The sequence below is a fragment of the Pithys albifrons genome, chromosome 9 (assembly GCF_047495875.1).
Source record: "Pithys albifrons albifrons isolate INPA30051 chromosome 9, PitAlb_v1, whole genome shotgun sequence".
NCBI classification, from domain to species: domain Eukaryota; kingdom Metazoa; phylum Chordata; class Aves; order Passeriformes; family Thamnophilidae; genus Pithys; species Pithys albifrons.
This window is the reverse complement of record NC_092466.1, coordinates 1602501-1627500: the sequence shown is the minus strand read 5'-3', so window position 1 is coordinate 1627500 and position 25000 is coordinate 1602501. Positions and strand designations below refer to the sequence as shown.

The window sequence follows — 25000 nt, the reverse complement described above, 5'->3', positions numbered from 1 at the left end:
GTTTTGGCATTCAGCAGTTTATATCTTTGTTTATGAGGATTTCTGTGTCTGTTTCTGTCTATATTGTGTGTTGTATTAATATGAGGGTTTGCCATACTGGTTGTAACAGTCCAATGGCAATTCCAAGGATTTTCCTGCCTGGTGGTGTCCAAAAACTGGCACTGCTGCCCTTGGGAGGGCACAGGGACAGTGTGGGGGGCACAGATCCCCCCTTGTCCCCACAGCGGGTCCAGGCTGAGCTGGAGGCAGCACCTTGGATGCTTCAGGGAGTGGGTGGAGGCTGGGAATCACAAGATGGAGCAAAGAGCAGAATTATGTCATTCTTCTGCTTCAAGCTGCAGTTTTCCAAGCCAGGGACAATATTTCTCATTAAAACAATTAAAGTTTTCATTCCGTTTGTTTATTGCAGTATTAGTAATCTGGAAAAGAGATTTGCAATAATAATAATGTACATTTTTTTTCCTACTGTTAAGGGCTTTATTATTCTGTCTGTGCCAGAATGCACATTTTAAGAGCTTGGATTCAAAATTAAATATGACCTCAGTGTTTTAAAATACAATTACAATCACTATCCATTTAGTAGGGTTTTTTCTTTTGCTTTTGACATATGGTCAATATACTTATGCCAGTTATTAAAGACATTATTTTTTGCTATGCTGACTATTTCACATATGGCAGCTGCCACACACACACAGCCTGGTGACAAGGACACTGAGGAAGAGCATTACATGAACCCCTTCTTAGGTTAAATTGCTGGAGTGTCTGTACATAGGTAAAGAAAAAAATCCACCAGACTTGATAAGAGAAATTTATATTATTTATATGGAACAGAACAAACCAATTTACAAGAAAGGCACTTAAGTGGGGAGCTTATTTATTAATGAGTGTAGTACACAAGCTAATGGGGTTGTAATGCAGATGCACCTAAAGCTCGGAGGACAACGGTCTCCAGGCACCACATTCCACTTCAAAAGAGAAAGGAGAGGAGAGGGCAAGGTGGGAAAACATTCCTGCACAACTGGAAACAGTTATGGAAAGGAATTTTGTCTGTCCCCCTGAGAAGGATGACCTGTGAGTGTTGCCAGCCCTGCCACCACAGGACGTTGGTGGGACTTCAGGGTAGGAATGGGATGGGACAAGGGGAATGGCTTAAGATCTAGGAAGCTGATTTAGATTGGATATTGGGAAGAAATTCTTCCCTGTGTGGGTGGGGAGGGACTGGAATGGATTTCCCAGAGAAGCTGTGGCTGCCCCATCCCTGGAAGTGTCCAAGGCCAGGTTGAATGGGGCTTGGAGCAGTCTGGGCTGGTGGAAGGTGTCCCTGCCCGTGACAGGGGGTGGAACAAGATGGTCTGTAAGGTCCCTTCCAACTCAAACCACTCTGTGATTGTAATGTGCTGGTGCCAGGGCCATAATTCCACTAGATCCTGCTTAGAGGACTTGGATGTGATTTGTAAGTTCACATTAGGTCCACATCCCAGGGCAGCACCTCTGCACAGAGAAGTCCTGAAACTCCTGGATCCCAGGGATGATGCGCATTCCCCTGGGATCCAGAGATTTCTGGGAAGATGGGAGGAGGAAGGGACATGGTGTGGCCAGGGTGGTCCATGCAGGGAGAGTGTGTTTAAGTTACAGTTCCGATGTTCAGCTTTTAACAAGCTGCTTCTGAGGTGGCAGTTTATAGACTCTTATTTCAGTTAATTAGAAGAGCAGTTTTTTGTAACAGTATTTTTATTGGTTTTATTGATGTGCCCTGCTGGTTTTCCAATTCGTGCTTGGTTACCTGAGAGAAAAGCTTTTCCTCCTGATCCAGAACATGCAGGGATGGCCCGTGGCAGGGAAAGGCTCTCTCTGTGTGTGTGCAAAAGTGTCTGTTGTGTACATACCATGGGGTGTAACTGCACAGAGCTCCAGAGAGGTGATCTGAGGTACCCTGGTGTGTTTTGAAGAGTAAACAAGGAGTGCTGACAAATAGTGAGTCAAATGAAGGAAAATACTCTGTATGTTTTGTTCTTCCTGCTGTCCTAGGGTTGTATTTTGGGGTTTGAGGTCAGATTGGTAAGAGGCAAAGCCTGTTCTTCGTTGGGTTCCTGTTTTGGGAAAAATCTGACCAAAGCACAGGGGAGACAATCTCAAAGCTGCAGAAAAGCTTTGGAGATGTATCTGTTAATGATGCTGTTTTAATTGGCATATGTTAGTTTTTCTGAGGTGCTCTCAGCTCTCCCCAGAGTCTTCTCTTCTCCAGGTGAACACCCCCAGCTCTCCCAGCCTGACTCCAGCAGCTCCATGTCCTTCCTCTGTTGTCCCCCCAGGGCTGGAGCAGCTCTGCAGGTGGGGTCTCACCTGGGGGGGCAGAATCCCCCTGTCCCTGGGAATATGCTCAGGACATGATGGGGTTTTGGGCTGCACATGCACATTGTTGGGTCACCCTGAGCTTCTCATCCACCAACACCCCCAGGTCCCTCTCCCCAGAGCTGCTCCCAGTCAATTCTCCACCTGCTGTGCTTGGGTTTGCTCCAATCGAGGAGCAGGACCTTGCTCAGCCTCATGAGGTTGGCACAGCCCCACCTCTGCAGCCTGTCCAGGTCCCTCTGGATGCCATCCCTTCCCTCCAGTGTGTCACTGCACCACATTTGGATCACTCTGCAGTTGTACAAGTCAGGTCATTGGCCAACCTCTGCCCTTATGGAGATCTGCGTGTTGGGCATCAGGAGAGCCCAGAGTTGGTCCAAACGAGATGCTCAGAGGGCACAGACTTCATTACCCCCTGACTGGGAACTTGCACTGAAAAACATCCTGATGAGCTGAATTCTTAAGAGGTTCCTGATTTATCTGTATCTTAATTCATTTTAATAGTAGGCTGGAGTATCTGCAGGTGCTGTTGGTTATAATTCTTGGTGCTCACTGTCATCTGGAATTCATGCCCTGACGCACGTCAAGGTGGACATCCAAAGTCAGGGCCCAGTTCCAATAATTCAGCCTTAAGATTTTGTCCTTCAGTGTCCCCATGCACCAGCTCAGAGCCCTGGGTCTTGCAGCAGAAGGGTTGTAATGTGTATTTTTACTCCCTTAGGTTTTGGATTTTTTTTTACATCCATGCATAATTGGGATTATATCTATCTGAGATATGTGTTAAAAATGTAAGTTTTACTTCAGATACCAGTTAGCAAGTGGGTTGCCACTGCAGGGCAGGGTTGTGGATGGAGGTGATGGGTGTGTGTGCCAGGTGATGCTGCGTGGCAGTTACCCACAGCTGGGGAGTCGTGGTGAATCCCCAAACCAGAGCAGATAGTGAGGAGCAGAGGGAATGTGGTGTGTGGGTTCAGGGTCCCCTGCAGTCAGCCCTAACACAGTTAATTGCCTGTGATAAAACCGACCTCGCAGGTCTGATGGGAGAGTTCTTTTATATAAGAAAAAATGTTTTGTAACAATTTCTTGTAAGTGCTAAAATTAACTGACTTTCTTTTAACCTAATTACAGCTAGAACTGATGATATCACCTATGCTTAATGTTGCCGAACATCTCGGGCGGGAGTGTGCTGCCTCTTGCAACTTGGCTCAGCTTTTGCTTCCTGCTTTAAAGCATTTAATGTGAAGCATCTGCTTATTTGTTGCTTGTTCAGGGTCTTTTGGGCATGTGCTTGATCTCCCCCATTCTCAATCTAGAACAGGGTGGTCCTTTCCAACAAGAAGATACACAGAAATCGGGGGGTTTTTGTCTTTTCAACAGATTTTCCAGTCGTTCTGCTGCCAAATCCTCTGATTTGAAACAGAAATTTTTATGAAGAGGCCACTCTGATGCTCAGAGTATTTTTGTTCTTTCAATAGGGCCCAGCTGCAGGTCTTTGAAGAGTTTCATTCATGGAGGGGATGGCTCTCTCTGGGGAGGGTCCCTGGGCTGTTTTTGGGGATGAGCACAAAGGCAATATGACCTCACGGTGCTGATGAGCACCAGAACTAACTGAGGCTTTCTTGATCTGAGTGATTTCTGCTGCCACAGATGAGGTAGAAACGGGCAGGATGACATCTGGAGAGAACAAGACTTAGTCTGGAAAAGATGTGGGTGGGAAACGGGAAGAAAACAGTCCTGGAACTGGTGACCAGCATGGAGGTGGACCATGAAATCCGCTGTAGAGCTGTGAGGTCAGACAGCAAGTACTGTGATGGGCCAGACCAGGTGAGCTGAGGAGGATGGGTGGTGGCCAAGGTAGAAAAAGGGCAGAACATTAAAACTGAGCTGAGGAGAGGACTTTGGACAGGGGCCTTCAGGGACAGGACACAGGGAATCTCCTTCTGCTGGCAGAGGGCAGGATAGAAGGGGTATTGGGAAGGAATTCCTGGCAGGCCCTGGCACAAGTGCCCAGAGAAGCTGTGGCTGCCCCATCCCTGGGAGTGTCCCAGGCCAGGCTGGACAGGACTTGGAGCAACCTGGGCTGGTGGGAGGTGTCCCTGCCCATGGCAGGGGCTGGAATGAGATGATCTTTAAGGTCTCTTCCAACCCAAACCATTCTGGGATGGAGGGAAGGAGGCTGGCATGGAGTGAACAATGAAGAGCTGCAGCATTGGGACACACAACAGGAGACTGAGCTGGGTGAAAAACCATAACAATGTTTGTCCTTCCACCTGCCTGTTGCTTTAACAGAGATCTTTATCCATAACGAGATTCACTTCTCTGAAAACACAATAAATATGTTCAGGAATATAAGCCAAGACCACACACACACACAGAGCATTGTTGTCCTTGGACATGTTCCTTGTGTTCCTCAGGAAGTCTCAGCTCCCTCTGTGCTCTCCCAGTCCCTATCCCAGGGCAAGATCTCGTCTGAAATCCGTGTCTCCCTGTATGGGTTTCCAATCAGAACCTTAATGGCACAGGGCAGTGAGGAGCATTTAATGACCTTCACTGCTATCACTTGAGTCTTCTGGGCATTGACATTGATTTTCCTTATCTTGGCATGTGAAGACAGGAGTCTCACTCCCTCCTTTGAAGTGTTTGCTGGTACCTGCAGGATAAGTGGGCTGCAGCATTTCAGGCTTCTTGGGCTTGGACAACCCCAGTTTGGTCCCCAGATTTAACATCATTAATTGCAAAGTTTGGGGGGAAAATGAGGCTGTTTGGATAGTTTCTGTATTTTCCTCAAGAGATATATTTATTAATTATTTACATTACTTTAATGATTTAGTATACTATTATATTAATTTATTATTTTATTTATTTTAAATTTTTTATTACTTATTTGGTGTTTGTCTGCAATGCCCAAATCTTTCTGTGGATGCTTCTTTTCCAGGGTTAAGAGAGAGGATGCAGAATTTCTGACTGATCAGATCCATAAGAATTTGCATCTTTGATAACAAAAACAGAATAGAGAAAATATTGCACAAGTTGTGTGACCTCTGGAGTGAGTTTTACTGGTCCTGAGTTCTTGTGCTCTTCCTTGAGTTCATCAGTTTGTCCTTGATAGGTCTTAAAAGCAGCGGGGTCGGGGCCGTCCGACCTGAACTGGGGGGTTATTGCTGTTCATTGCAGCTCTCATCCTTTTTTTAATCTCTCCCTCCCATCACACAGACACTTCATTTATAAGGAGCTAAATTGAACTATGGCAGGATGTGCTTCTCCATGAATTTTAAACCTAAAAAGCCGCTTTGTTCGTTGATTCAGTTGTGGGAAGAAATGCAAGGGAGCCACTCGGCTATTTGAACTCTTTATTTGCCACATTTACAATATTAATAACACTGTTTCTAGAAGTTGTCACATCAAGTAAAAGATCTTCATTCCAGGCTGTCTTTTGGGGCCAAATCGAGAGTGGATGCATGCATTTAATAAATTGTAGTCTCAAGTAGTCATTTTGGTAAATAATTAGCTGGGGTGGAAGAATAAGTTAGCATATTGTATGTATCTAATGTTGCAAATGTACACACAGCAAACTTTGCCATTAATCAACAGTCAAGCACTGTAAGTTGGGTCTCATACATAATGAATTGTTCTTAAACCTCCTGGGCTTCATTGATAGAAAAATAAGAGAAAACACAAGTGTAGGAAGCTTTGGAATAAAATTTAACGAGATTGCTCTGCATCCCGTAATCGTTTCAGAGTCATTAGAGACCAGATAATTCAGCTGCACTTTTGGGGTGGCTTTAGCCTTCGTCTATCAAAGAAAGGCTATTTAAATGACATTTAGGTGTGGGTAAAATACATTTTTAGTTCATTTCACAGTAAAGGCTTCAGTAAAAACACCAGCTCAGTCTGTGTTTGTTATGGAACAAACAATGCAGCATCACCGAGCCTCATCTTGATGTTAATTTTTGTGTGCTGATCTTTACTGATCCTTCCATTTGGAAAATAAAACACCAGCTATTCCTCTAAGAGAAAAATTCTTTCCTAAGACAAGCACAGTTCTATGTAATTTTAAGAAAAAGTCAGTGCAACTCTTTATACAGGTCCGACTTTGGGTGAATTTCCATGTCTGAGAGTTGTGTGGAGTGTTGTCTTCAGTCATTTGCTGATAAAATTAAAATTGCCATTTAAAAAAATTATCTTTTAGATTATACTTGGTCTTTATACCTATTTATAGCAAGAGTTACCACTCAGGTCTCAGAGGATCAAAACTGAGTTCTTCTGCAAAGGTAAAAATTTACTCAGATTTAGGAACTCTATTTTTTTAATAATTACGTCATTACCAAAAACTTAAAAAATGGCTCCAAAAAAATTGCAAAGTGAAAAATTAAAAAAAATCTAAAGTTTTAAATTACTGAAAAATTACAAAAATTAAAAACTATGAAAATAATAATTCATAATTTAATCTGAGTGTGCCCACATGTACCAGTGACCCTTTGGTGACTGCAGGATAGAAGGAGCTCCGATTTTTCTGTCTGCTAGTTGAGCTTTTTTGGTTTATATCTTAACCAGATTGAAATAAAGGGACTTTTCAGTGCCTCAGTGAACCTCAGTGAAACCTCTTCTTAGGCAAACTGCTGGGAGTGAGGTTGTTTTCCAGGGACAAAACCCCCAGGTGTGATTGGCCACAGGCAGGGACAGTGGGCGTTGGGTGTTGCATTCAACCAGTCGATTATATTTAATACACACAAATATTTGATAAATATACAGATACTTTATAAATATGTTGTGGGAGCTGATACAACACCCTCATGGTATTTATCCTAAGGAAGCTGCCAGCTCTTGGCTTCACCCCAAGGAACGTGCCAGTGGAGCCGTCACGATTATTTTCCTTTGCTTTCAACACAGCTCAAGGTCCGTGTTGTTTCTGTTAAGGTTTTATTAAGGACTGGGGCAAAAAGTAGCTGAGAAATAAATGATTAAAACCCTCCCCCTTTAAAACAAGGCTTCTCCCAGCATTTCTCTGCTTTTCATCACGGTTAAGCTATTTGGGATGATCCCGAAGCCAATCTGCTGCTTACATGTTTATTTTGGAAGCGCGGTAGAAACTTCCAGTTCTTGGCAAGTGGCTTGGAAGGAGCCTGTTAAACTGAAACAGGTGGTGTTTCTGCTGTTCTCCCACTCTGCTAAACCCATCCTTTCCTTCAGTTCATCCCATGCAAACATGGGAAGTCACAGAAGAAACACGGCTGGGATGGAGCCTTGGGAAGACACCTCCCAGCTGCGCGGCCGCAGGAGCCAAGTGGCCCCTGGGGTGTGTCCAGGCTTTGGGGGGAGTGCAATGGAAAGGAAGGCATGAGATGGCAGTGGGAATGGTATGGGATTGCAGTGGGAATGGTATGGGATTGCAGTGGGAATGGTATGGGATGGCAGTGGGAATGGTGTGGGATTGCAGTGGGAATGGTGTGGGATTGCAGGGGGAATGGTGTGGGATTGCAGTGGGAATGGTATGGGATTGCAGTGGGAATGGTATGGGATTGCAGTGGGAATGGTATGGGATTGCAGTGGGAATGGTGTGGGATTGCAGGGGGAATGATGTGGGATTGCAGTGGGAATGGTGTGGGATTGCAGTAGGAATGGTATGGGATTGCAGTGGGAATGGTGTGGGATTGCAGTAGGAATGGCATGGAATAGCTGTGGGATGGGAAAGCTGGAGCAGCAGGGCTGCTCCTGGGCTGAGGTGGATTCCCATGTTGGGAATGATCTTTTGGTGCTCTTGGACTCCACCAGCCCAGGCTGGAGATTTGGACAACAGCAGCAGTGGCTCCCTGGCCTGGAGAAAGTTCTCATTGGCAGAGACATCCACCTTTAAAAACATACATGGATTTTAGATGTGTTTTTATAGCTTCAAACAAGCTTTTTTTCTGTTGGAGGAGTTTGGAGTTTTAATGGAGCATCACACTGTAAAGCTGTGAAGGGGAGTCAGTCACATGCAGCTGAATTATCCATTTAACCAATTTATTAGACCAATTTATTTGTATTAGCCAAAAAGTTCAGACAGACATTTAACTCACTGCTGACATATTGGAGGCTGCCACATTAGTGCAAAAAAAAAAAAGGGTGAAAATATTAAATGAAACAAAGCAAAACAAAATAAAACAATAAATAAAAATAAATTAAAAAATAAAATAAGATAAAATAGAAGTAAAGTAAAATAATAAAATACAAACTAAGCCCCTACAGCAGTGATTACTTGTTGACCTGGTGAAAAAACACAAAAACCTCCACTTTGAATTTTTTGGGGTGCCAGGCAGCAGCCAAGGCAATTCACTAAGGAAAACAAGAGCAGTGTCACACTCTAATGAAAGTTGGATATGATAATAATAGTAATGATACTAATGTGTTTAAAATAGTTGTTTCTCATAATTCTATCCTCACTTAAAAAAAAAGCAAAGAAAAAAAGGTGCTGATATTTCTTAAGGAAAAATAAATGGATTTTTTAGGGCAAAAGTACAGCAAGTGGATTTTTTATATATTCTGATCATTTGCTGATTTTATTTTCCTTTATAAAAGTGAAAATTACATCCTGTTGGATCACAGGTTTGAGACTTGAGTTTTCCAAGGTAAAAAAAACATAATGATTGGCCACTTTGGCCACCACCCTGTGTGTTGGTGCCTCTGTGACCAGGGGCAGGTCCTTCTCTTGGGCAGGTCCTTTTCTTGGGCGTCACCCAGGGCAGGATGTTAAGAAGGGCCCTTGTTCACTGCTGAAGTTCAGGCACAGGTAGTTAATGTGACTCTTTGATGGGTATTTGCCCCTAATTTTCAACTTTTTCCTGTGCATCTTGACTTCAGAGATGCTCAGAGATCCATGAATGGAGTTGAGTGTTCTGAAACCTTCCCAGAAGTCTGATACTGAGCAGAGGAATTTCCTGAGAGGGGGAAATTTCCCATGATGTAACTCATCTGCTCCCTTTTCCTGTCCTGAGACCACTTTGACTTTGCTTTTCAATCAAACGTGTGGTTTAGTTGGACCAAAATGCAGCTCTGAAGCCTGAGAAAATCCTTTGAAATGCAGCTGGTGTTTTCAGTTGGATTTTTAATATATTTTGTAGAAGAAGTGCTGCTCTCTCTGCAGGTTTGGAAAGGGAAAGGGGAGGAGGGAAGGGCAGGGACAGGAGGAGGGTCAGCAGAAGACTCCTATGCATAAGTTATGGTGGTTCTTTTTCTTTATTAAGGCTGTCAAATTCCCAGGGATAGCTGTTACCATCTCTAGCCAAGTTAAATTAATATGAAGGCTTTTATTTTTTTTAACTCTCTGCCAATTTGAAGCTCTCGGTGTGTGTGTTGGCAAGTGGAGTTTGTATCCTACAGGAAAAGGAGGCAGTGCATTCTTGGAAAGAAACTCATTTTCCCTGTGCTAAGGGTTTGCTTTCCTGGCCAAGGTGGAGGTGGCCATGGAGGTGGCAGGTGTTGGGAAAGTGTCTGGTGTTGAATTGCTGGGAGAACAGTCCCACTGAAATCATCTGGAGATGTTCAGCAGTGACAAAGCACTGCTTTTAAAAGCAGTAATTAAAAGAAATACATATATAATAAATTCTATCCAAACAGTCCTGCCAGGGAGCACCTGGTGGAAGTGAGGAATGTGTGTGTGATGACTTGAGTTGGAAGGGACCCCAAAGCCCATCCAGTGCCAGCCCTGCCATGGGCAGGGACACCTCCCACCAGCCCAGGCTGCTCCAAGCCCTGTCCAACCTGGCCTGGGACACTCCCAGGGCTGGGGCAGCCACAGCTTCTCTGGGCACCTGTGCCAGGGCCTGCCCACCCTCCCAGCCAGCAATTCCTTCCCAATATCCATCTATCCCTGCCCTCTGGCAGTGGGAAGCCATTCCCTGTGCCCTGTCCCTCCAGGCCCTTCTCCAAAGTCCCTCTCCACCTCTCCTGGAGCCCCTTTAGGCACTGGAAGGGGTTCCCAGCATCTCCCTGGAGCTCTTCCCCACCTGTTTTGGGGGTGAATGATGATATTTTGGTGCCTGTTGGGTTGGTCCCTGTCTGGCAGTCGGAGCAGCTCCTGGGGCTGCTGCTCACGGAGCTCCAAGGAGACGGAGTCATTCGGTTTTATGATGACATTATAGTCCAAATCATTTCCAGACTCTGAGAATGTGAAACAAGATGATGTGAAAAACATAAGGCGAGTGTAGTTTTGAGTGCTTTCCGTGCTCTTCTGGATAAATGGAGCAGAAAAGTCTCCCAACTTCTCTTGGTGGTTTCAGGGGCGTTATCATTATCTTCTGTCATTATTATTTTGTCGTAGCTCCAACAACCCGCAGTAAAACGGAGCCACATTCTGCTGTGTTGTACCTGTGTGGAATAACAGATTGTCCCTGGGGCTGGAAGCTTGGTTTGAGGTCCATGTTGTGGGAATTCTTGTAAAAAAGTTCATGCTTGGATTCTTGGATTCTCATTCCCTTTTGTTTTTAGCAAAGAGGTTATTAAATAGAAAAATAACAGACATCAGTTTTAGAAAGCAAATGGATCCTATTTCACACACCAAAAGAAAGTAAACAGGAAAATTAAAACATTAATTTGATAAATAAATGGAGAGGGAGAAATAAAATTGCATTCATTCCTAAAAAAAATGGATCCAAAGGTGATTCTTCAGTCTGGATTTGCCTCTGCTCCAAGCCATGGACTGAGGTGGGATCGAAGTGTTTTAATTGTCTGTCAATGTGTCCCTCCTCTCCTCTGCCACCTCCTCATCACTAATTGCATGGCCTTCAGTGGTTAACAATCAATCAGAGGGTGAGCTGGGCTGGGGGATGTGGCAGGGCTGTTTGATCAGGCACCAGGTGAGTGGGGGCTTTGCTGAGCCCGGCACATGGTTTGTCCCACCCAGAGGCAGCGCCAGCACTGCCCCTGATCCCACAGCAATCCATCCCATGGCTCTGGCTGCATGGGCTGGTGTGGGTCAGGAGGGTGGGAATGTGGGTCTCCTCACAGAGCTGCCCTGTGGCAAAAGCAGAGCTGGTGTCTTTGATGCCATTACTGGAACATCACTTGTTTCATTTGGTTTGGCTTTTTGCGCGGAGAGATCTCACAAAAGGTTTTTGCTCCCTCATAGCACAGTCCAGCCTGCTGGGAGCTGGGGGTGGTTTGCTCCTTCCCCACACAGTCCTCTGGTTTCTCTGCCATTTTCTCAGTTCTCATGGATTTTGACAATTTTCTCTCTGTTTTCCTGCTTTGAGGCACATCCATCTCTCACCAGAAGGCTCTGCTGTTGAGGAACCTCTGGCTCCAGCTGGGAAAAAAAAGCTGCAAGAATCAGAAAACCTTTGGATGTCTTTGAAGCTTCTGGGGATGAGAAGATTGCTGGCAAGGATTGCTCTTTTGGCCACCATCCTTGATGATCTCCATCATTGCTGAGGGGTGCATTGCTAATGGGCTGTTTGTTTATTAGTACTCTGAAATCTTGCAGTTTGGAGAGCTCCCCACCACATCACAGCCTTGGGAAGCATCAGGAGAGCCCCACCACCCCTTTCCCAGCACTGCTCTGCATCCCTGAAAATGTGCAGGTTGGGAAACACAGCAGGATGTGTGCAGATCCAGTGGTCACATTTTCATCACTCTCATCCCCACGTTACTCTTCCAGAGGGAGAGAAGCAAAAAAAGGAACCAGAGGAGAAGCACATTTTTATTTACAGGTGCTTTCTGTTCGCTGGCTTTGCTCTTCAGACCCTGCAAGCACGAGCTGCCATTGAAAATCAAATGAATTCTCAATTGCTTCCTTCCAATTCAATCAGAGGAGGGAAGCAGAGACCTGCCACGGCGCTGGAAGGAAGTGGGGCAGGGGAAGGCGCGGGAGCTGTTTCCTTTCCTCCTGTCCCCAGGGATGGTCCCTGAGGAGAAGGGACTGTGCCCTTGGGGACACGGAAGAGGAACCTCCATAGAAGCACGAGGGTGTATCATCCATTGTGGGTTTGGGAGGTCTTCTTACTCTCCTAAATTTCCTGTTTACACTCAGCGTTTTCCTCATGTCTTCCATGGATTTTCTTATCTCTGTGCCTAACATTGTGTCATCATTGCATTTCTGGAGATGATGAGGGTGTATTTTTGTTATTGCTGTGAGGAGTCTTGTCACCTTTATCTGAACAGAAACTAGATGGAGTCTGACCCCAGATTAAAGGCTTTGCCATTTTTATTTTGCTGATGTACAGAGTGTGAATATTCAGTTTTATCACAGAATCCCAGAACAGTTTGGGTTGGAAGGGACCTTCGAGACTGTCTCATTCCACCCTCTGCCATGGACAGGGACACCTTCCACTAGACCAGGTTGCAATTTTTATCATTGTGATGTTGCATTTCTGTGTCTCTCAGCAGGGCAGAGTCCTCGGGCACCTGTGAGGTGTGTGAGGGAGCGGAGGAGATGCCGGAGCCGCTGGAACAGTGCACGGCCTGGCTGAGAGCCTATTTCTGTGAGCCAGCCACTGTGGGCAACCTTCCTGTGCCAGCCTTCCACCACCCACTGCTCCTGCAAGGTCAGTGCCACGGGACACCCATCCCCTCACTGCTCCCATCACCCATGGGCACCCTGTCCCATCTCCCTCACTGTGGGTCAGCAGCAATAGAAATGGTGTAGTCCAGGTGTCGGCAGTGCTGGCTGGAGGTTGGGGTACAAACACATCTGGAGGGCTGTGAGCTTCTCAGTCAGGTGGTTGTTCACTTAAAGTGGCTTTTGAGCAGCAAAAGGGGTGGGTGTTGAGGCTTTGACATGGCTCTCTGCAATCCCTGACAGGAGGGGGGAGCCAGGGGGGAGTCAGGTTCTTCTCCCAGGGAACAGGGACAAGAGGAGAGGGAATGGCCTCAAGTTGCACCAGGGAATGCTCAGATTGCATTTTAGGGAAAAGTCTTCCTGGAAAGGGCTGTCCAGCCCTGGCACAGCTGCCCAGGGCAGAGGTGGAGTCCCCACTCCTAAAGGGATTTAAAAGCCCTGTGGATGTGGCACTTGGGGACATGGTCAGTGGTGGCCTTGGCAGTGCTGGGGAACAGCCTGGACTTGATGATCTCAGAGGGCTTTTCTGTGGTTCTATGTTCATGTCAATAAACATGGGCCATAGAAGCATTTCATGATAGGTAGCTGTGTTTTTATTCCTCAAAACTATCATAAAAAATATGTTGATGTATTTTAACAAAGCTATTTTTACCAAGAAGTTGTGCTATTTATCTGTTTAGGTAAAAACAAGACCTGAGAAAAGTTCTTCCTTACCACAGTCTCCATTTATTGTCTGTATTCCTGAAGACCTCATAACAGAAATCAATCACTTGAAATGAAATAGATCCCATTATTTCTGAATAATAATAATAATAATAATAATTATTATTATTATTATTATTATTATTATTATTATTATTATTATTATTATGTCTGATTATTTTTTCAGTGCCTTCTTCTCTGTCCATGAATGTAATTAGTTCCCAGTGACTAAGGGAGTCTCACATTCATGGCACCCTTGTTTTCAGGAGGATCTTCTCTGCTTATTCTTCCATGGTATGAAAGTTCCTCAGTGTGAGGCCTTTCACAGTCAAATTCCAGAGTGGTACTGGAAAAATTTTATTAGCTGGGATGAAATTAAGTGCCATGTTTGAAAACTTCATCGTTGGGGTGAATGTGAAAATGGACAAAGGCAGGTGGGAAATAGTTCCTGCTGCTTCTCTCTCTGTCTCTGAACAACATCAGGGGAGTTCTGCCTCCCAGCTTATCCACCAGATTATAAAACATTTAAAGTGAAGCTTTTACTTTGATTAATTTTCCTAAATGGGCTCCTGAATCCTCTTTGGCTTGGTGAATGGAATTCCTTGGTCTAAGCACTGCTGATGTTGTTTTAGTTCTTGGTTTGGGGTTTAGCCCTGAGAAGTCTGACTTGACTTTGTAGGAGACTTTTGTCCATCCCAACAACCTTCCTGTACAGGCAACACTGGAAGGGACTGAAGATCATTTAAAAAAGGAAAAATAAGTGTGTTTGTTAATAGGAAGTTTCTTGAAGGCAAACAATCATTACCTTTGATTTTTTTTTTTGGGGGGTGGGGTAAGTTCTGCCTCAGTGTCCAAGTCCAAAACCCACCAGCAGCTGTGGCAGGTTGGGATGGGATGTGGCTGGTGCCATGAGCATCACCAACACCAGGTCTGTGGAGCACCCCTGGCTCTGTCAGGGATGGGACTGGTGGACCCACTGGTCAGGCTGGTCCTCTTGAGTTTTGACCACCTGCATCCCAATTTGGGTGCTGGGGAGGGGCTGGAGGGCAATTTTCTCCTTTCAACATGTGCAAGTTCAGATTTTTTTAATTTAGTTCAGTTATTTGTTCTTGGACTGGGACCAGGTGTGTGTGTTTTATTGGGGGAAGGCACAGACGTAATGGAAACGCTAATGAAGAATTAATTGGCTCAAATCACAACGATGTGAGAGCATTTCTGTTCTTCTCTTGCTTTCTCCTAGTAATGCTTTCATAAAAGAGAAAAAAACTGTACTGGAAGGAATGTGGAATTAGTTGTCACAAATTGGTAGAAAGTAGTTTTAAAAGTTCTTTAGGAGAAAGGTAAGATAAAAATCAAATTATCATGGGTTGCATTTCAGTTTATGTGTACATGAGAATTGCAGTTCTGCTAAATTAGGAATTTGGTATTTATTTACTTTTTCACATTTACATTTGAAAGTGCCTACTCATTTCTCCAGGCACTTAAAAATGCAGAATAAACATAAGTGAGATCTTGAGGATCCAAAGCCAATAAGGCTTTTTCTCATCACATTGATTTTCTTACATCTCTGTTCAGCAGCAGCTCTTCAGTGACTCACAGGGCCCTGAGCACCCTGGGCTGGTGGGAGGTGGCCCTGCCCATGGCAGGGGTGGCACTGGATGGGCTTTAAGGTCCCTGCCAGCCCAAACCAGTCTGGGATTCTATGACTCTGTGATCATCAGGATCTTTGGCCTTTCTTTTCTCCCCTTCCCTGTAAATGTGACCACTTCCAGTGTGGTTCTTTGAGATTTGGGGATTTGAGTTCCATCCTCAAGTGCTTTTGTGATCAGCACTGACTGATTTCTTCCTAATCAACTATCAGTGCTTACATCAAATTCAGTTTTGTTTTTCTGTACTAACATCACCTGAGGACAGGAAGGGTTTTGCTCACATCAAACACAGTAAAGAGGTTCCTCATTGAACAAAAAAAGTGTAAAGTGCTTTTGGGATGAAGCATTTCTCAGTTCATGGTCAATCCTCTGCAGCTGCTTTTAGGTTGATTTTTGGTAGCTGTTTAGGACACAGTTCCTTGTGGGGAGGGAAGTCCTGACAGTCACCTCTGAGATAACAAGAGCAGAGAGATTTGCAAATTCAGGAAATACTTAGTCTGCTTTATATTTGTTATATAAAACATTTTATAAAAATTCTCTGTTTGCTGTTTCAGTGGTTAGTTCTATGTCTTAAATTTTTCTAAGGTGCCTTTAATTTTCTAAATTGCTGTTAAAAGGGGAAAACCTGCATAAAAGCACTCCAGCCTTCAACCAACCCCTCACCATGTTCACCACTAAACCATGTCCTCAAGTGCCACATCCACATGGTTTCTAGGAGTGGTGACTCCACCATTGCCCTGGGCAGCTGTACCAGGGCTGGAAAACCTTTTCCATTAAGAATTTTTCCCTAATCTCCAATCTAAACCTCTCACAGCACAACTTGAGGCTGTTTCCTCTTGTCCTGTCCCTTGTTCCCTGGGAGCAGACCCTGATCCCCACCTGACTCCCCCCTCCTGTCAGGAGTTGGAGAGAGAAGTTTTGAAGTTGGTTTTTCAACACCTCCAGGAGTGTTGTCTGGTTTAGTCTGTGCAGCCAATATATTTATTTTTTAAAATATAACTGAAAAAGGGATTTTCAACAACCTTTGTCATGGCCAGTGCTCAATGTGCAATTTCATTGAGTGACGAAAAGTTCAGGTTTTCCCACTAGTCCGAGTGGGAAAAATCCCTCAGAAAATTCCCTGGGCATTCCTAATGAGAATTGATTAATTGGTATTTAATGCATCCTGGTCATTATCCCTCTTTCTGTGTGAAGGGCAGTGGGTGCTGGGGTTGATTGGAAGCCCAGGCAGTGGTTGCCATGGGGAAGGCAGTGGTGCCATGGGGATGGCACTGGTGCCGTGGGGAGGGCAGTGGATGCCATGGGGAGGGCAGTGGTGCCATGGGGAGGGCAGTGGGTACCATGGGGAAGGCAGTGGTACCATGGGGAAGGCTGCAGTGCCATGGGAAAGGCAGTGGGTGCCATGGAGAGGCACTGGTGCCATGGGGAGGGCAGTGGTGCTATGGGGGAGGGCAATGGGTGCCATGGGGAAGGCAGTGGTACCATGGGGAAGGCTGCAGTGCCATGGGAAAGGCAGTGGGTGCCATGGGGAAAGCAGTGGGTGCCATGGGAGAGGCACTGGTGCCATGGGGAGGGCAGTGGTGCCATGGTCAGCCCTGTGTCCCCTGACATTCCCTCCCTGGCAGTGTCTGGCTGGTGGCTGCAGTCACCAGGAGCGGGTGTGTGTTTACAGACCAGATGGCTCATTAGAGCAGCAAGAGCAAAGGAAATTGGAGACACACAAGAGTTTTCCTTTGCCCTGGGGTTCTGCTCGTGTTCCATGCCATGCTGTGCCATGCCATGCTGTGCCATGGCGTGCTGTGCCACACCAGATAACTCCTTTAGCTGTGCTAAACCACGTTTTTCTGTCCCTGAGGGTGGAATTCCCCCATCAGGTCCTTGTACCAATGGTCTAGTCCTGAAGCAAAGCTGAGGCTTTCCCTCAGTCCAGCTCAGTCCCCCCGTGCCTTCCAATGAGCTGTGAATTCCCGTGTCAGCACGAGGGAGGAGGACTCGGCTGGTCTGGAACTGGTGTTAGGGCATTAATGGTTTCAAACTGAAGGAGAGTGTATTTAGATTGGATACTGGGAAGAAATCCTTCCCTGGGAGGGTGGGCAGGCCCTGGAACAGGGTGCCCAGAGAAGCTGTGGCTGCCCCATCCCTGGAAGTCCAATGCCAGGTTGACAGGGCTTGGAGCAACCTGGGCTGGTGGGAGGTGTCCCTGCCCATGGCAGGAGCATGATGGCCCTTAAGGTCCCTTCTAACCCAAACCATTCCATGATTCTGTGATCATCATGCAAGCCAAAGGCAGAGAAAAGCTGTGCAAAAAGATCAGGAGGAGCAGCCTGAGGATGGAGAACAGAGGGATGAGCTTTGCAAGCCACGTTAGGAGCCGAAATTTCCTGTGCACGATGTATGTTATTCATCCAAGAGGGGAGATTGATGAAACACCTCATACATAATGGTAGCAGAGAGTCTTCAAAGAACCTGGGAGCACCTCCATTCTCCCTCCAAGTTGATGTTCCCAGGCCTGTAATCAATAATTACCCTGTGATTCCTGGGAGCCTCCTCGTTCACACACTCAAACAGGAGCAGTGTGGGGTGTGGACCTGCCACAGCCCCTTCCAAGGGGCAGTGAACACAGGAAACACCAGTTTGGGGCTGAAAGACTCTTCATTTTCTGGTGTCACCTCTGTGGGGTTGGACTTGTCCATCTCCCCTACCTGCTCACCCACCCACCCATCCTGGCTCTGCAGGGCTGTGGGATCTCTCCCCCTGGAAAACTCCCATGGAGAAAATCCTTCCTTAACTGCATCTTGATTACTCCTCACCCTTCCTGGAGGGACACACAGCAGCACCTTTCTTTTATTCATTTTGCACATGCTAAACTATTAAAAAAAACCTAAACCTGCAGCAAGTTAAGAAAGAAAAGGAGATTTTTTTTTTTTTTTTTTACTTTCTGACTGTAACTCAGCAAAAGCCAAAATATTTTTTGTTGCTTGTGGTTGGAATGCTCAAATCACAACATTATGGGGCTGTTATTTGTCTACTTCTGAGATGACAAATTCAACATCCCCTGAATGCTTATGTTTAAAAAGTGATTTTAATGGCTGTGCTGCTCACCCTAATTACAAAGTGCTGGGTACCCTGAGAGTAAATTTTTCTCACATACAATTTAGCCAAGGAGTTTTTCAATACATAAAAAATCTTCAAGTAACAAAAGCATTAAAATGAATACAGATCTCTTTTCCCTTGCTTTATATTACAGTTTAAAACAATGAGAATCGTTGACTTTGTTGAGATATTGTTCAGTAAAGCTGAGAAGTTTGAAGCTTCAGGTTTATGGATGAGAGGATGGGAACTCTGTGCTTGTCTTCAGTGGGTAAGAAAGGGCTGGTAAAATGTCATTCTTTAAGGGATAAGAATGAGTCAACTATCATTAGAAGCAGAGGGAGAAGGTCTGAGGCTCAGAGGGGAGAAGGTGTCAAAATACCTGATCAGAAAAGTAGAAGTAGTTGGAGAGTGCTCAGGGATGTCAGATGCCAACCATCCTCAGTGGGAAAAGCACCAAGCTCAGCCCACAGAGAGACCAGGAGCCAACCAGTCCCAGCATCATCTCTCTATGGTTCCATCATTTCCAGGAAAAATGGAAAATTCAATAAATTCAGCTGAAAAAATGGGAATCCACTTGGTTATATGAACTGCCAGAGGGCAGGATGAGATGGGATATTGGGAAGGAATTCCTGGCTGGGAGGGTGGGCAGGCCCTGGCACAGGTGCCCAGAGAAGCTGTTGGTGCCCCAGCCCTGGGAGTGTCCCAGGCCAGGTTGGACAGGGCTTGGAGCAGCCTGGGCTGGTGGGAGGTGTCCCTGCCCATGGCAGGGGGTGGAATGAGATGGCCCTTCAAGTTTCTTCCAACTCAAACCATTCTGGAATTCTATGGCGTTATATTTTTTATATTTACATCGTTCTTGAGCTCTGTTCTTGGGTCACCTGCTGAGGAGGAGGCAAGGCTTGCCCTTGGCTGCACAAATCCAAAATATCTTTTTTTACCACTGATTTATGCTGCAGTTTGTGAAATTCTCTTAATTTTGTAGCAGAGATTCAATTCACTAAAGAAAAAAAAAGTTGAGGAGTGTTGCTGACTTTCCCTTTTCCACAGTGCAGCTTCATCAGACATGCAAATACATTTCTCTTTAGGCTTTGAGAAAACGTTAAAACTGAACTAATCTGCTCAAAAGGGTTCGTACTTCACATATCTGGACATGGCAGATTCAAGTGCAGAGAGATGACAAGCTTTCATATTTCTGTCTGCCAACTCAGAATTCAAATGCCAGAGAGTGGCATCATCTTTTATTACCATTTCATGTGAGGGGAGTTTTGATAAGGGGAAAGTCACTGCGAGACATTTAATGGATTTTTGCAATCCAATACTTTCCTACAATTTTCTGCAAACAGAAATCAATCCTCCCCAACCTTCAGAACTGAAAACAGCAAAACCCTAAACTAGCCCAGTTTTAAATCTCATATTCTTTTTCCAGCCCACTTGGCCCTTTGCTTTCTACCAACTATATGTATTTTTAAAACCAAACAAATCAATACAAATGCATTCTGGGCAGAAATATGTACAGAATTTTCTGCCAAATATGAACCATTTAGGACAATTTAAGTCATCTTAGGTGCAAATATCCTTTTTAGAAGCACTGATTGCACATGTTTGTGGGATTTTGGTGGAGCCTTTTAGGGTAACCACGGCCTGAGGTGTGACCTTAAAGGAGTCAAAGGGTGGGGAGGTCCATTTGTGTGTCCTGTCATGGGAAAGGCAGTGAAAGGGCCTCTTATCTTAAAAAATTATCCTTTTCAAATTAATTACTTTCAGTAGGATAATCTTCTCAGTGTCCTTGATGTTAATTACAGGTTGGCCAAATTTAGAATAAAGGACCATTATTATCTAAACAGGTTTTTTTTTCAGGTAAGAGTGGAGTGTTCACCTGTAAAGTGGCAGCACTTTTCCTTTTCCTCAAAGAATTTGGGGGTGTTGTAGCAAGTTGTGGTGACTGAAACAGCTGCAGAGATCTGTGGGTATTGCAATGATTCCCAAACCAGGCTCTTGTTTAGAAAGGAAAGGATTGTGTTTTGGTGGTGGGTATTGGGGAGAAATTCTTCCCTGTGAGGGTGGAGAGGGACTGGGATGGATTTCCCAGAGCAGCTGTGGCTGCCCCATCCCTGGAATTGTCCAAGGGCAGGTTGGACAGGGCTTGGAGCACCCTGGGCTAGTGGTCTGATCCTTTAGGTCCCTTCCAACCCCAACCATTCCATGATTCTCCAATCTGTATCTCCACTTGTGTCTGCAGTGGGACCAGTTTTACAGTAACCTGCAGCTGTAAGAGCCACGGGCATGTGATGCTTCTTTTTAAAGTGAATTTTTTCCAAATAAGATCCTTTTTCATCCCCTGAAATGAAATGAATCAGTTGACCCTGATGTGAGAAACGTTCTGACCAACCTGGTAACTTTTGACATTGCTACTTGTATGTGAGATTTGGGTAAAAAGGTAAGAATTGGAGGTAGAAAAAAACCCACCAGTGTAGGAAAAGGATATTTTGTATCTGGAGTTGTGTGTTCATCTTCACCCAGACCTCAGCAACCTGCTCTCTTTGCAGACCTGGGAGGAATAAGTTTAATTTAATTCATTTTTCCTTTGATTTGTTGGCTTGCTTGCCACACATGCAGCCCCTCGTAACCTTTGCACCCCTCCCTGATAAACCCCCCATGCAATCAAGATAAAAGGAAAGGATTTTATAAATGTTGCCTCCCACACCCATTTTATTAATCAACTTTCAGGCAAGTTTGCTTAAAACCCCTTATTGATGGGAAATGTCATCAATATTCATACACATTTAGCCTGTTTGGTATTTCACATGTGCTTAATGGGACTGTTACTATGGTGAGCACCTTGTTTCTAAGTAATATTGTTAATTTTTCTCAGAAAATGACAATATAGTGGCATTTCCAAGAGCCTTTATGTTGGGGACACAGATAAATTCATCTGAGGGAAAGAAAATTCATAATAGAGATATTTTGCTGAGGCTTGACCTAAGGATGCCCTTTTCTGACCCATTTCCAAGATGTTTCACCACATGTCCTGACCAGCTTATTTTCTGGGAAAAACAAGGACTTGCTTAAGTGTAAAAACACACTTTTCCCTCGAAATTTGCATCCCACACTCTTCCCCGAATAAAATATGCAAGAACAACATAAATGGCACAGTCCTTTTTTCCCTTTCTTTCTTTTTTCCCCATGAATTGGGCCTTTGATGTTCAAGAGGAGCCAGTATTAAAGGACATCCCTAGAAGGCTGTAGAAATTGTCCCTATTTGTGACAAATGTAAAATAGTACAAATGGAGCTGAATGCGATGGTGTCATTAGTTTGTGAATCGCATCCTTGAAAATAACTGTGGAGGAGCCAAATCGGTTTAAAAGAAGATAACAAAATGGTTTAAGCTACTTAGGTTGAATGCCAATTATATTTTAATATTCAACTGAGCATATTTTACTAAGAAAAAAGGCAGCGTCGACGCATGCATAACTCATTGGCAGCGTCGACCAGCTGTGCCACTCTTCTCTTCGAATCACTTTGTGCATTTTAGTAGCATGGTAATTTAGTAGAGAACTACCTGAGTGATGGCATTTTCAATGAGCAGGTAATCTACAGAGAATTTTTATATGGTTATGAGTTCTGTGCTTCAGCCTGGCAACACAAAAATACATCAAGACCAATTACGGTATCAACTTTCAGCGTGATACCCTTGCCACGCAAGTGCATGTATTTCTGCCCCAGGCATTTCAAATTGCATCTAATTTGAAATCTTTGGGGTTTTAATTAAATTTCAGAATATATGGAATTCTTCATTAGTACCTGCTCTGAATAGCAGATTATACTTCTCTCAGTCTCTCGTTAAAGAAGTAGGCTGTGGTAAATAGCATGTTCAAGAACTGATCATTTGTGGTGCCTGGATATTGGGAACAGAAATAGTGGAATGCAAAATAATATCAAAAAGATTATTAGTCCAGTGAGGGACTCTTGATTTGTATTTTAATGGAATTTTACATTTCTCTTAATGATTTGCAAATTGTCCTCTGATTATAAGATGCATTAAGCTTTTCATTTTAATGGAGAGACACAGCCATTAGCAGGGATTTTTTTCTGTCTTCTTTTTAGAGTGCTTCCCTGCAGCAGATAAATATTGAAACCATTAACACCTTTTGATGTACTTTATAGTGCTGCAGCCTGGACCAAGACATGAATGAACATGGCCCTTTTATATCTCAGCACTTTGCTGAAGCTCCTGGTTGTGGGTGAACAATGACCGGAGCCACACGTTTTCCTACCTCGATTTCCCTGTAATTAATGTTCCAAATGTTTGGGGGAGCATCATTCATATTTAATGTCAAAAGAAATAGTAAAGCCAACAAAAGTCAAGATCTGAAATGCAGATGGAGGGTGCTGTGACCTTAGCTCTGACCACCCTTGCAGGGAGGAGGGTTTGTTAAGGATTCACTCGCGGCTCCGCGTGGGCAGCAGCACAACCGGCCCCTTTGTTGCAGGCACAGGATGCACAGACACTCTTCAGTTGTCCATCTGAAAGTCAAATTTCCTCCTTGCTTTCAGCTTAACGTGAACCCTTAATGTTGTATAAACATGTTGTGCCTGTGCTGACTTCATTGGGTTTGGCAGGAGGGCACGGGATGAGGAACAGGTTCCTTTTTGCAGCAGCTTGAGGAGGATTTTCCTGATGCTGCAGAATGACTTAAAAATGTGGCTGTTGGATCAGGTGAATCAGAGAATCACAGAATATTCTGAGTTGGAAGGGGCCCACAAGGATCACTGAATATGTGATTATTACCCTAATCAACTTGTTAAAATCCCTGTAATATTCTTTAAATGCTTTGGAAAATCAGATCATTCTTTGAGAGCTGCAGGTTAGGGGTGTTTCCTCAACCCCAACTGCTTCTCACAGCCCAAATAACCCAAATTTCTGTGTGTGCCTTTGCAGACTCCTCCTCTCCTGGCAGGTTACCTGTGAGAACTTCCCCCAAACTGATTTTTGGGCTGCCTGTTAATTGAGCAACCTCTAATCTCTGAATCCCATCAGGGGTCACTGGTTTGCTTCCAGGATGTCTGCTTAAATAGTTTGGATCTCGGGAATTCCAGTGGCAGTTCATTTAAGCAGCGCTGTGTGATGGCACCAGTATCAGTCAGGAGGCTGAGAGACTTCATGGGATCCCACTTTAGCAATTCACACTTGTTTTGGTCGTTGCTTAAATACTCCTGAAAAACAAACAAACGAAAAAACCTCAAAAAAAATAAATAAAAACAACCACACTTTGAGATTGAAGCCAGAAGATTCTGGGAATTATTTGCTGCTGTTGCATTCTTGGAAGGATGTTGCATCATCTGTGAATTAGTGTTTGGAAAGTGCTGTGTATGTGTTACCTTCATACATTAGGTGTTTGTAATTCAATAATAGATTGATACAAACAAATATCAGTGCTTTGATTTCATTTGCTTGCAGTAAGCAAATAGTTCCATTTAATTGCATTTAAGCAATTTAATGAGTATGATTTTTAACATGCACATTTATGAAGAAACTTAGAGAAAACTAAAGAATTTGCTATTCCTGTTTTAGCCAAACGAAGATGTTTCACTTTGTTCACGTAGTGGAGCCCATTTGCATTGCATGTCTCATATATTAATTTTCTAGGGCAGGTTATCTTTGGCAACAGGATCTTCACAAAGCAACTGGGGGTGCAGATTTCTTGATCCAGAGGCATTTGGGAGTGGGTATTTGGGGCTGTACTGAAAAATGAAACAGGAAGAACACCTCAGTGGTGTAATTCTAAGTGGAATTGGAGAGAAAAAGCAATTATGTGCGAAGCAGGAAAAGCAGAGGAGAGGAGATGCTGGTGCTTCCCAGCCTCCCTCCCCTGCCAGCCCAGGTCCTCTGCCATCCCCCTTCCCAGAGGAGAACACCCAGGTACCTGTGCTGGCATCATCCAGGGGTGAGCCAGCATGGGGAAGGTGTTGCTGGGGGGCAGCTTGAGAGGAGAAAATGTTTCTTTTCTCACAGGTAACCTGGCTTGGTGTTGTCCCAGTTCATGGATGGATATAGAACTGGTTTCTGGATGTACTTCTTGGGGAATGCAAGTGATTCCTCCTGGGCTGTGGGGCAGTAGAACGCCTTGAATTGGTCAAGGAACCTTAAAGATCCTCTAGCTGTAAATATATACAACATTCCAATATACAGGACATGACGTAGGAATATAATAGAGGAAATACGGCTGTGCTTGTGAGATAATGTAACAAATTCCAATTTGTGGAATCAGTTTTACACAAGATGATGTCAAAATTCAGGGATTTATTCCCCTTTCTTCAAATCACAGACCAGTTTGGGTTGGGAGAGACCTTCAAGCCCACCCAGTGCCACCCCTGCCATGGGCAGGGACACCTCCCCACCAGCCCAGGCTGCTCCACGCCCTGTCCAGCCTGGCCTGGGACACTTCCAGGGATGGGGCAGCCACAGCTTCTCTGGGCACCTGTGCCAGGGCCTGCCCACCTTCACAGGGAAGGATTCCTTCCCAATATCCCATCTTACCCTGCCCTCTGGCAGTTCTAACCATTCCCCCTTGTCCTGTCATGCCAGGTCCTTGTCCAAAGTCTCTCTCCAACTCTCTTGTATTTTTTTGTTTCTTTACTTTCCATCATAGGAGCATGTTGGAGCCCTGAGAT

General features: G+C 44.7%; 1 protein-coding gene across 4 annotated transcripts in view; it reads left to right on the top strand.

Annotated features, from left to right (window-relative positions):
* The window catches only part of MGMT (O-6-methylguanine-DNA methyltransferase), a 148928-nt gene that overhangs the window by 102922 nt on the left and 21006 nt on the right, over positions 1-25000 (top strand). For 3 of the 4 annotated variants that reach the window (XM_071563540.1, XM_071563541.1, XM_071563538.1), the window contains exon 4: positions 12709-12869. In XM_071563540.1, the coding sequence (XP_071419641.1) occupies positions 12709-12869 (161 nt within the window). The remainder of the gene's footprint in view (positions 1-12708; positions 12870-25000) is intronic. The other variant, XM_071563539.1, reaches the window with a different exon arrangement.